Here is a 12,103-nt window from a genome sequence, read left to right as displayed (position 1 = left end):
CTGCTCCGACGATGCCACCTTCCACACCAGTGCTTCAGACATGTCTTCCTTTTTCCGCAACCGAGGATTCCCCTCTACCGTGGTTGACACTGCCCTCGACCGTGTCAGTTCTATCTCCCGCACTTCTGCCCTTACCCCTGCCCCTCCCTCCCGGAACCACGATAGGGTTCCCCTTGTCCTCACCTTTCACCCCACCAGCCTCCACATTCAACGGATCATCCTCCGGCATTTCCGCTACCTCCAAAGTGATCCCACCACCAAACATATCTTCCCCTCCCCTCCCCTTTCAGCATTCCGCAGGGACCGCTCCCTCCGAGACACCCTGGTCCACTCCTCAATCACCCCCAAACAGCCCTTCCCCTTCGCCTGGCACCTTCCCGTGCAAGCGGAGGAGATGTAACACCTGCCCCTATACCTCCCCCCTTCCCACTGTCCAGGGCCCCAAACACCCCTTCCAGTTGAAACAGCGATTTACTTGTACTTCTCGCAATCTAGCATACTGTATTCGCTGCTCACGATGCGGTCTCCTCTACATTGGGGAGACCAAACGCAGATTGGGTGACTGCTTTGCGGAACACCTCCGTTCAGTCCGTAAGGGTGACCCCGAGCTTCCGGTCGCCTGTCATTTTAATTCACCGCTCCATTCCCACTCGGACCTCACCGTCCTTGGCCTCTTGTATTGTTCCACGGAAGCTCAACGTAAACTCGAGGAACAGCACCTCATCTTCCGATTAGGCACTCTGCAGCCTTCCGGACTCAATATCGAGTTCAACAATTTCAGATCATAACCTCGGCCCCTATTTCATTTTTTCTTGTAATTTTTCCACTCCTTTCCCCCCCACCCCCTTTCCTTTTGTTTCGCTCTCACACCTGGCAGCTATCTCTTGCCCTGCCAGTACACTTTACACCTAATCTCAGCCTATTACCACCTCGTCTCGCTTCTAATACCTTTTATTGTCTCTTTTACTTCTTTTGTTTCTTTTATTCTTTTGTCCGATCGCAGCCCTGCCTCCGATCTATCTTCTTTTCTTTCCAGTTTTGAAGAAGGGTTTGACCCGAAACGTCAACTCAAATTTCTCTCCACGGATGTTGCCTGACCTGCTGAGTTTTTTCAGCATTTTCTGTTGTTATATCAGGTTCTACATGTACACTGATGACACTCAGCTCTGCTTCACCGCCACCTCTCTCGACCCCTCCACTATCTCTTGATTTATCACACTGCTTGTCCGACATCCAGTACTGGATGCGCAGAAATTTCCTCCAACTAAATATTGGGAAGATCAAAGCCATTGACTTTGGTCCCCATCACAAACTTTGTTCCCTAGCCATCGACTCCATTCCTCTCCCTGGCAACTGTCTGAGGGTGAACCAGACCGTTCGCAACCTTGGTGTCATATTTGACACTGAGATTAGCTTCCAACCACATATCCATTTCATCACCAAGACTGCCTACTTCTAGCTCTGTAACATCATCCGACTCTGCCCCTACCTCAGCTCATCTGCTGCTGAAACCCTCATCTGTGCCTTTGTTACCTCTAGGCTTGACCATTCCAATGCTCTCCCAGCCAGCCTCCCATTTTCCACCCTACATAAACGTGAGCTCATCTAAAGCTCTGTTGCTTGTATCCTAACTCACACCAAGTCCCTTTCACCCATCACCATGTGCTCGCTGAACTACATTGGCAATGGTCTGGCAACGTCTCAATTTTAAAATTCTTATCCTTGTTTTCAAATCCCTCCATGGCCTCACACCTCCTTACCCTCCTCCAGCTCTACAAGCCTTCGAGATGTTTGCGCCCTCCAAATCTGGCCTCTTGCACATCCCCAATTTTAATTTCTCTGCCATTGGCGGCCGTGTCTTTAGTTGTCTAGGCTCTAAGCTCTTGAATTCCCTCCTTAAACCTCTCTGCATATCTAACTCTCTCCCCTTCTTTAAGACAGTCCTTAAAACCTACCTCTTTGACCAAGCTTTTGGTAATCTGTCCTAATATCTCCTTATGTGGCTCGATGTCAAATATTGATTGATAACATAGAAGATAGGAGCAGGAGTAGGCCATTCGGCCCCTCGAGCCTGCTCCGCCATTTAATGAGATCCTGGCTGATCATCCATATTCAATACCCCGTCCCTGCTTTCTCCCCATATCCCTTGATCACTTTAGCATTAAGAAATATATCTAATTCCCTTTTTTGAATTGGCCTCAACTGCCTTTTGTATCAGAGAATTCCACAGGTTCACCACTCTGGGTGAAGAAATTCCTCCTCATCTCTGTCCTAAAAGGCTTACCCCTTATCTTTAGACTGTGACCCCTGGTTCTGGACTCCCCCGCCATCAGGAACATCCTTTCTGCATCTAGTCTGTCTAGTCCTGTTAAAATTTTATAAGTTTCAATGAGATCCCCTCTCATTCTTCTAAACTCCAGCGAATATAAGCCCAATCGACCCAATCTCTCCTCATACGTCATTCTTGCCATCCCAGGTATCAGTCTGGTGAATCTTCACTGCACTCCCTCCATGGCAAGAACATCCTTCCTCAGATAAGGCGACCAAAACTGCACACAATACTCAAGGTGTGGTCTCACCTAGGCCCTGTACAACTGCAGCAAGACATCCTTGCTCCTGTACTCGAATCCTCTCGCTATGAAGGCCAACATACCATTTGCCTACTTAACTACCTGCTGCACATGCATGCTTACCTTCAGCGATTGGTGCACAAGGATACCCAGGTCTCGTTGCACTTCCCCTTCTCCCAATCTATTGCCATTCAGATAATAATCTGCCTTCCTGTTTTTGCCACCAAAGTGGATAACCTCGCATTTATCCACATTGTACTGCATCTGCCATGCATCTGCCCAATCACCCAACATGTCCAAATCATACTGGAGTTTCTCGGCATCCTCCTCACAGCACACACGCCCACCCAGCTTTGTGTCGTCTGCAAACTTGGAGATATTACATCTAGTTCCCTCGTCTAGATCATTAATATATATATTGTGAATAGCTGGGGTCCTAGCACCGAACCCTGCGGTACCCCACTAGTCACTGCCTGCCACTCGGAAAAAGACCCATTTATTCCAACTCTTTGCTTCCTGTCTGCCAACCAGTTCTCTATCCAAGTCAGTACCTTACCCCCAATCCCATGTGCTTTAACTTTACACGCTAATCTCTTATGCGGGACCTTATCGAAAGCCTTCTGAAAGTCCAAATACACCACATCCACTGGTTCTCCCTTATCTATTCTACCAGTTACATCCTCAAAAAATTCCAGTAGATTAGTCAAGCACGATTTACCTTTTGTAAATCCATGTTGACTTTGTCCGATCCTGTCACTGTTTTCCAAGTGCTCTGCTATTACATCTTTTATAATGGACTCTAGCATTTTCCCCACTACCGATGTCAGGCTTACCGGTCTATAATTCCCCGTTTTCTCTCTACCACCTTTTTTAAATAGTGAGGTTACATTAGCTACCCTCCAATCCATGGGAACTGTGCCAGAGTCTATAGAATTTTGGAAGATGACCAGCAATGCATCTACTATTTCTAGGGCTACTTCCTTAAGTACCCTAGGATGTTGATTATCAGGCCCTGGGGATTTATCAGCCTTCAATCCCGTCAATTTCCCTAACACCATTTCCCTACAAATACTGATTTCATTCAGTCCCTCCCTCTCATTAGACCCTATGTTCCCCGACATCTCTGGGAGGTTATTTGTGTCCTCCTTTGTGAAGACAGAACCAAAGTTTATATTTAATTGGTCAGCCATTTCTTTGTTCCCCATTATAAATTCCTCTGATTCTGACTGCAAGGGACCTATGCTTGACTTCACCAATCTTTTTCTCTTCACATATCTATAGAAGCTTTTACAGTCAGTTTTTATGTTCCCTGAAAGCTTACTCTCATACTCTATTTCCCCCCTCTTAATTAATTATTTTGTCCTCCTTTGCTGAATCCAAAACTGCTCTCAATCCTCAGGTTTGCTGCTTTTTCTGGCCAATTTATATGTCCTCTCCTTGGATCTTATGCTATCCCTAATTTCCCCTTGTTAGCCATGGTTGCGCCACCTTTTTTGTTTTATTTTTATGCCAGACAGGGATGAACAAATTCTGTAGTTCATCCGTGCGATCTTTAAATGTTTGCCATTGCCCATCCACCGTCAACCCTTTAAGTAACATTCTCCAATCCATTCCAGCCAACTCGAGCCTCATACCATCATAGTTTCCTTTCTTTAAATTCAGGACCCTAATCTCTGAGTCAACTACTTCCCTCTCCATCTTAATGAAGAATTCTATGATATTATGATTGCTCCTCCCCAAGGGGCCTCGCACAACAAGATTGCTAAACAATCCTTTCTCATTACATAATACCCAGTCTAAGATGGGCTGATCTCTAGTTGGTTCCTTGACATATTGGTCCAGGAAACCATCCCGTATACACTCTAGGAATTCCTCCTCCACAGTATTGTTACTAATTTGGTTAGCCCAATCTATATGTAGATTAAAGCCACCCATGATAACTGCCGTGCCCTTATTGCACGCGTCTCTAATTTCCTGTTTATTGCCATCCCCAACCTCAGCATTACTGTTTGGGGGTCTGTATACAACTCCCACTAATGTTTTCTGCCCCTTGGTATTTCTCAGCTCTACCCATACAAATTCCACATCATCAGAGCTAATATCCTTCCTTACTATTATGCTCTTGTGAATTGCTTTGGGATGTTTTACTACGTTAAAGGTGCAGTATAAATGCAAGTTGTTGTTGATCAAAGCCCCTCATAATTTTGAACACCTCTATCAAATTCCCCCTTAGTCTTCTCTGCTCTGAGGAGAACAATCCTAGCTTCTCTAGTTTCTCCACATAACTGAAGTCCTTCATCCTTGGCATCATGCTGGTAAATCTCCTCTGCACCTTCTCCAACACCTTGACATCCTCCCTAAAGTGTGGTGCCCTGAATTGAACACAACACTGAGGCCTAACCAGTGTTTTATATAGGTTTACCATAACTTCCTTGCTTTTGTATTCTATGCAGTTACAATTGGGGTGAGAAAAAAAGAAAGACTTGCATTTATATAGCGCCTTTCACATCCACCGGACGTCTCAAGACACTTTACAGCCAATGAAGTACTTTTTGAAGTGTAGTCACTGTTGTAATGTAGGAAACGCAGCAGATAATTTGCGCAAAACAAGCTGCCACAAACAGCAATGTGATAATGACCAGATAATCTGTTTTTGTTATGTTGATTGAGGGATAAATATTGGTCAGGACGCCAGGGATAACTCCCCTGCTTTTCTTTGAAATAGTGCCATGGGATCTTTTACGTCCGCCTGAGAGAGCAGATGGGGCCTCAGTTTAACGTCTCATCCGAAAGACAGCACCTCCGACAGTGCAGCACTCCCTCAGCACAGCACTGGAGTGTCAGCCTATATTTTTGTGCTCAAGTCTTGGAGTAGGACCCACAAACCTTCTGACTCAGAGGCGAGAGCGCTACCAACTGAGCCACGACTGTGAGCATGAATGGACTGGATTTCCTTTTCTCATCTTAAGTACATAACAAATACAAATGAAAAAGACTATTGCTCCACTGTTTACTCACATCTGGCAGGGCGAGTTGCATACAAAAGAAAGAAAGACTTGCATTTATATAGCGCCTTTCACGACCACCGGACATCTTAAAGCGCTTTACAGCCAATGAAGTACTTTTGGAGTATAGTCACTGTTGTAATGTGGGAAATGCAGCAGCCAATTTGCAAACAGCAAGCTCCCACAAACAGCAATGTGATAATGACCAGATAATCTGTTTTTGTGATGTTGATTGAGACATAAATATTGGCTGGGACACCGGGGATAACTCCCCTGCTCTACAGTAAAAAAGAGGCTGATAAGGTGCAGAGGGTTCTAGATAGTTGGGCTGAGAAATAATCTCGGAAGTTGGGCTGAGAAATAGCTACTGAACTTCAATGTTGATAAATGCAAAGTGATGAGACTAGAGAAGGAGAATAAACATTGGACCTGTAGGCTGAGTGGACAGATCAGGTAGAACTGTTTCACACAGAGGGTGGTGACAGGAGTGAATGCCCAGGTAGCTGATCGAAGCTGATAACATCAGTCATTTTAAGAGGGAGCTGGCCAGGCATTCGGTGAGAAAATCAACTGAGTGTTGAGATAGTGAACAGTATATTCTGTTTTGGAACTCTTGAGGCTGCTTAGATGGAACAAAATGGTATTTTCTGGTCCTGTATTTTCCTATGTTCTTACGTACTTTTTCATTAAAGGTTACTTTAAAAATGTAGGCACTGAATTTCTGTGGGGGTCTCCCAATCTCCTGCGTTGATTTAGGGGGGAGATCAGCGTAAACGGCCATTTGTGCCCTTTCTCCATTGGTTCTGCCGATCACCTGCCTAAATTACGGTAGGAGATTTGGAGAACTCCTGCAGAAATTAGGGCCCTAACACCATTAACGTGGTCTAGTACAAAATTGTTAGTTCTCAAAGGTTTATTTGAACAATGTAATCAACAGGTTAAAAACAGAACACTTCTTTTTCACTCACCTCATTGTCTTGATGATTTATCTCACACATAATGGTTTGCTGCAACAGTACAGCCAGCAGTCTAGAGCAAATGAAAGACAGTTTTTAACATAGCATTAGAACAATGAGTAATTTACAGCAGATATACCCGTGTTAATTAGTGGATCACAAATGTGGCATTCCTCATGGCTAGAGGAAGAGGGGTTAACTTATATCTTCTTTATAAATAGATAGGAGAATGATGGAATTACCCATCCCCTCTTTCCTATTTTTCTGCCTCTTGCACTAATTAATGGGCCAGATTTTGCTGGAGCGGGACAATGCCCCATTGGTTAGACTTACAATTGCATGTTTAAGTTCTAAAAAAAATTCCCACAAAGTTGCTGGAAGTGCGAGCTGATAACGGCGCAGCGGCAATACCATGTTGGAGGAAAATCCAGCCCTTTATGTCTATTTTTGTTTTCTCTTGAAATTCATATTTTTATGAAATTACAGTATGAACTCAACAACCAAGGATGGTGTAATCGGGGAGAGTTACCCAAACCATATTTAGAAATAAGGGTTCCACCTCTTTTATTTGGTATTGTGAGTCAGGCAATTGAATTGCAGCTTCAATACTGTCCTTGGATCTCCCCTGATAGCTGGGAAAGGCCTTCACAGCCCAGCAATCAGAAGCCACATTGCTCTCCTGGACGGGATAGTTAACCCAGTCTTAACAGCTGAGGTGACTTTCAACTGCAGATTTCTGCTAGAAATCACATTCTTAGACTAGGGAAGCAGCAGTGTACCTTATGCTCCCTTTACTTTAGAGCATTATTGGTGACAGCAGCTGCAACTTTGGCAGCAGCAATGTAGATATACGTGAAGAGTCAGTTTTCATTGGCACCTCCAGAGGCAGCAGAGCCCCCAGCAGCAAATATAAGTGTTGTTGCTGGAGCTGCAGGCAGCCATTGTGGTCATAACAGGCTGTCCACTCAGCTCACCAGTACACAGCCGCAGTGTGGTTTTCCGATACCTTGCCTGTCCACACCTTCCCCAGACATGTGGGATGACCCAACAGGGTTTTTCCAGGATTTCCTCAGCTCTTTGCCAAAGTTACAGTGGAATGAACAGGACAACCCCTGCAGAAATTCTCCCCCTTTGTGTTTAACTCTGCTCTCAGGATTCCTAATCTATCAAAAATAAATCAACAAACTTTAACAAAAAGTGAATAATAGACCATATTTTGCTTGTTAAGGTCTTTAATACTGAACTTGATCAGCATTCTGCAGCTGCACAGTACAATCAATATTGAGTAACCTACTGCAGGTTAGATTTGGCACGGTGTGCTTGATAAAGAGGAGGATTTAGATAGTATAACTGCAACCAAGATAGAAGTGAATAGTACACAGGATTGTTTTTAATATATCTGAAAGCAAGTGTGTAACATCCATTGGCAGGTATATCACAGTAGAGCAGGTGGAGAAGACCACAAGGAGCAGAGGAGATGTACGAGTTGCAGCAAGTCCTGCCTCAGGCAGTCAGTCTACTCTACTGCAACAGTATTAATTACTGGACGTGGCAGAGGATCAGTGCATAAGGAGGCCTAGGCTCATCAATACTGAGGTGTATCACCTGGCTTATGCGGACCTGTCGGGTCAATCAATCATTTGTAATGCAGTAACAATGGCACTGAAAGTTACCACTGCCCACAACTTTAATTCCAAAGGGCCCTTCCAGGAACCCAGAGGGAAAATCTTAGGAGTCAGCTAATTTGTTTATTTGCTTTTTGGACAACTGATGTTTTTTTTTGTGCAATGAAAGATCAGTTGACCTTGTGAGGAACCCTCTAGCAGTGGCATGCATGAAGTAGTGCAGGAGCAACCAGATGAAAGAATCACAGACTGCAAGATACAGTAAAAATTAATTCATTTTATTCAGTTGTGCATTAATATTGCTATACGTGCTTAGTGTACTTCCCTGGTGTGTTTGTCTCTTGTTTCTTGGAACTTCTCCATGTAATTGAGTATTACCCTACTCTTAAATTCCCTAATTGACAATCACCTGGGTAGCTGCATAGGTAATTAGCAAGCTTTAGCGGATACAGCAGGCCAGATACCTGTATCTGTGACTGAACCTGATGCATTGACATTAGTGCCGATGTTCTCCTTCGTTGGAGTTGCTGTGACTCATTGTTTTTAAAGGCAGCACTTACTGTCATTTGTAGCGGGTTATGTGATAGCACACAATTGCCACTGACGTGTGCTATCTGGCTGAACCTGTGCTAGGCCACAAATACCACTGCTGGAGGACATCTCACAAATCCACCAATCTGAGTATAGAACAAAGGACATGTATGATACCAAAGAATCTTTCCCTCATCATTGCTTTCAACCATTCTCCAAGCAAGCTAAAATCAGCTATGACTATATGTTGGAATTTAGTGTCTATATCAGAAGTGGAACATTCATGAGGAATACTCTTTCTGTGCCTATGACCTGTGTAACTGTGATCTTTGCTGCAGAGAGCTCTGCTCGTGGCACATGCTCAATGGCAGAGTGAAGTGCAGAAAAACAGTGGCCCGTAACATCACTTGCAGGAGTTGGTAGTAGATATCTGGCTATTGGAATGTTCTATGTTATCCAGGTCACCTTCTAACATAGCGTGAAAAAGGCAAGTGTCCTCTCAATATGGCTCTGGTGCTGTACTAGCCTCCATTGGAAAACGGACCCACATTTCAGAATGGGCACTCAGTAAGCTGAGCTTCCACCGTGATGGACCCTCCTCAGCCACCATCACTGCTATCCCATGTAAACTGCTCCTGTACTTCCTCTTTAACATCACTAGCTATTTCTTCCATAGTGTTGGTATCCATGTGGTGCCTGCTTCAAGTGGGGGTGGTTATAGAATGACTGGGATTCTCCTCGGTCTGTGAAGAAAGCAGATGATATAGTATGAGCAAAGCCACTCTGATCTCGGTGCTGCGTTGCCACTACTTGCACTGCTATATGCTTGTGCACAATCCCTGGGTGTGGACATGGTGATGAAATAAAAAAGACTTGCATTTATATAAAATCTGATTTATATTTATATTTATATTTATATAAAAAATTCTCAGAGGAGAAACATCTTCAAAGTGCTTCAAACAAATTATAGGCAAATGCAGCAGCCAATGTATGCACCAGTTAATTGGTGTTTTGGTAGTATTAGTTGAAGGATGAGGGTTGGCCAGAACACTGAAAGGATTCAATGCTCTTCAGATTGTGTGATGGGATCTTTAGGGAGGTGAAGTCTCGAATTAAAGTCTCCATGCAAGGATGGCACCTTTGACAATACAGCAGTTCCTCATTACAGCACTGCACAAATCATATAATATCTGAATAATATTGTACATATCATATATTCCACACTGCCTTTACTTATAAGAGTGAGCTATTTCATCTTTGCAGTTTCATTGCCTGCTCTATGTTTTGACTTTCGATCATAGCCTTTAAACACAAGAATGGTAAGAATTGAGATGGGGTGATCAGGCCCATGGAAGTTACTTGATGCAGTACATTCCCTCTGTCACCATTGCATGGGTGTAATCTGTGTAAACCTGCAATTTTCATTATGATAATTACACTTACTAATAATTAAATAATTATTTTGCTTCAGTATTTACCAGGGAGATAGAACAGGTGGCCATGACGTTGGATGATGAGATTAGTAATGAGATAACCACATTTAAAATAAAAGAGGGGATATATTAAATAAACTAATTAAACTCAAAGAGGATAAAACCCCTGGTCTGGATGGATTACATCCACGCATTTTAAAAGAATCTAGGGAAGAGATAGCAGTGGTATTACTACACATATTTAATAATTTGTTAGAAAAAGGTGTAGTGCCAGAGGACTGGCGGATAGCTAACGTAATACCTATATTTAAGAAGGGGGAATAGAACATGTCCAGGGAATTTTGACCAATCAGCTTAACATTGGTAGTAGGAAAAATAATGGAATCCCTACTAAAGGAGAAAATAGAAGAACATCTAGAAACCAATAAAATAGTAATGAATAGACAGCATGGATTTCAAAAGGGAAAGTCTTGCATGACCACCTTCATTGAATTTTTTGAAGAGGTAACAGAGAGAGTAGACAGTGGTAATGCAGTAGATGTAATTTATCTAGATTTTCAAAAGGCCTTCGATAAGGTACCCCATAATAGACTGATGAACAAGGTCAGAGAATTCAGAGTCAGGGGACAAGTAGCAGAATGGATAGCTAGCTGGCTTCAAGACAGAAAGCAGAGAGTAGGGGTAAAAGATAGCTATTCACAGTGGCAGAAGTGGGTAGTGGTGTTAAGCAAGGATCACTGCTGGGACCACTGTTGTTCATAATTTATATCAACGACTTAGACTTTGGAATCAAAAACACAATTTCTAAATTTGCAGATGACACCAAATTGGAGGGGGATAGTCAATACTGAGGAGGACTGCAACAAATTACAGGAGGACATTAATAAACTTGCAAAATGGGCATACTTGCCATAGAGGGAGTTCACCAGACTGATTCCTGGGATGGCAGGACTGTCATATGAGGAGAGATTGGGTCAACTAGGCCTGTATTCACTAGAGTTTAGAAGAATGAGAGGGGATCTCATTTAAACGTATAAAATTCTGACAGGGCTAGACAGACTGAATGCAGGGAGGATGTTTCCCCTGGCTGGGGGGTCTAGAACGAGGGGTCACAGTCTCAGGATACAGGGTGGGACATTTAGGACTGAGATGAGGAGAAATTTCTTCACTCAGAGGGTGGTGAACCTGTAGAATTCTCTACCACAGAAGGCTGTGGAGGCCAAGTCACTGAATATATTTAAGAAGGAGATAGTTAGATTTCTAGACACAAATGGCATCAAGAGGTATGGGGAGAGAGCGAGAATATGGTATTGAGATAGAGGATCAGCCATGATCATATTGAATGGCGGAGTAGGCTTGAAGGGCTGAATGCCCTACTCCTGCTCCTATTTTTCTATATAATTGACAAATGAAGTTCAACACAGATAAATGTGAGGTATTACATTTTGGTAGGAAGAATAGGGAAGGCACTTATAATTGGAGGGTGCGAGTCTAGGTGGGGTAGAGGAACAAAGGGATCTCAGAGTGCAAATACACAAATCTCTAAAGGTTGCGACACAGGTTAGCAAGACCATAAAAAAAGCAAACCAAGCACTAGGGTTTATTTCTAGAGGTATATAATTGAAAAGAAGGGAAGTTATGCTAAACCTGCTAAACCTTGGTTAGACTACACTTAGAGTATTGTGTACAGTTCTGGTCGCCATATTATAAAAAGGATATAGAAGCACTGGAGAGGGTGCAGAGAAGATTTACAAGGATGATATCAGAAATGCAAGGGTATACATATCAGGAAAGGATGAACACGCTGCATCTCTTTTCTCTTGAAAAAAGAAGGCTGAGGGGTGGTCTAATAGAGGTCTTTAAAATTATGAAAGGTTTTGATAGAGTGGATACAGAGAGAATGTTTCCACTTGTGGGGAAGAGCATAAATAGAGGCCATCAATATAAGATAATCACCAAGAAATCCAATAGGAAATTCAGAAG

At 43.3% G+C, this 12,103-nt stretch overlaps 1 protein-coding gene across 1 annotated transcript in view; it reads right to left on the bottom strand.

Annotated features, from left to right (window-relative positions):
* ankrd55 (ankyrin repeat domain 55) overlaps window positions 1-12,103 on the bottom strand; it is a 144,404-nt gene that overhangs the window by 67,488 nt on the left and 64,813 nt on the right. The window contains 1 exon segment of the mRNA XM_085965946.1: window positions 6,544-6,604. Coding sequence (XP_085822072.1) covers window positions 6,544-6,604 — 61 coding nt within the window.

This window comes from Somniosus microcephalus, chromosome 2 (assembly GCF_052327205.1).
Source record: "Somniosus microcephalus isolate GS21.2 chromosome 2, FLI_Smic_1.0, whole genome shotgun sequence".
NCBI lineage: Eukaryota > Metazoa > Chordata > Chondrichthyes > Squaliformes > Somniosidae > Somniosus > Somniosus microcephalus.
Note: the sequence above shows the minus strand (reverse complement) of the source record. Positions and strands in the feature narration are given on the sequence as shown.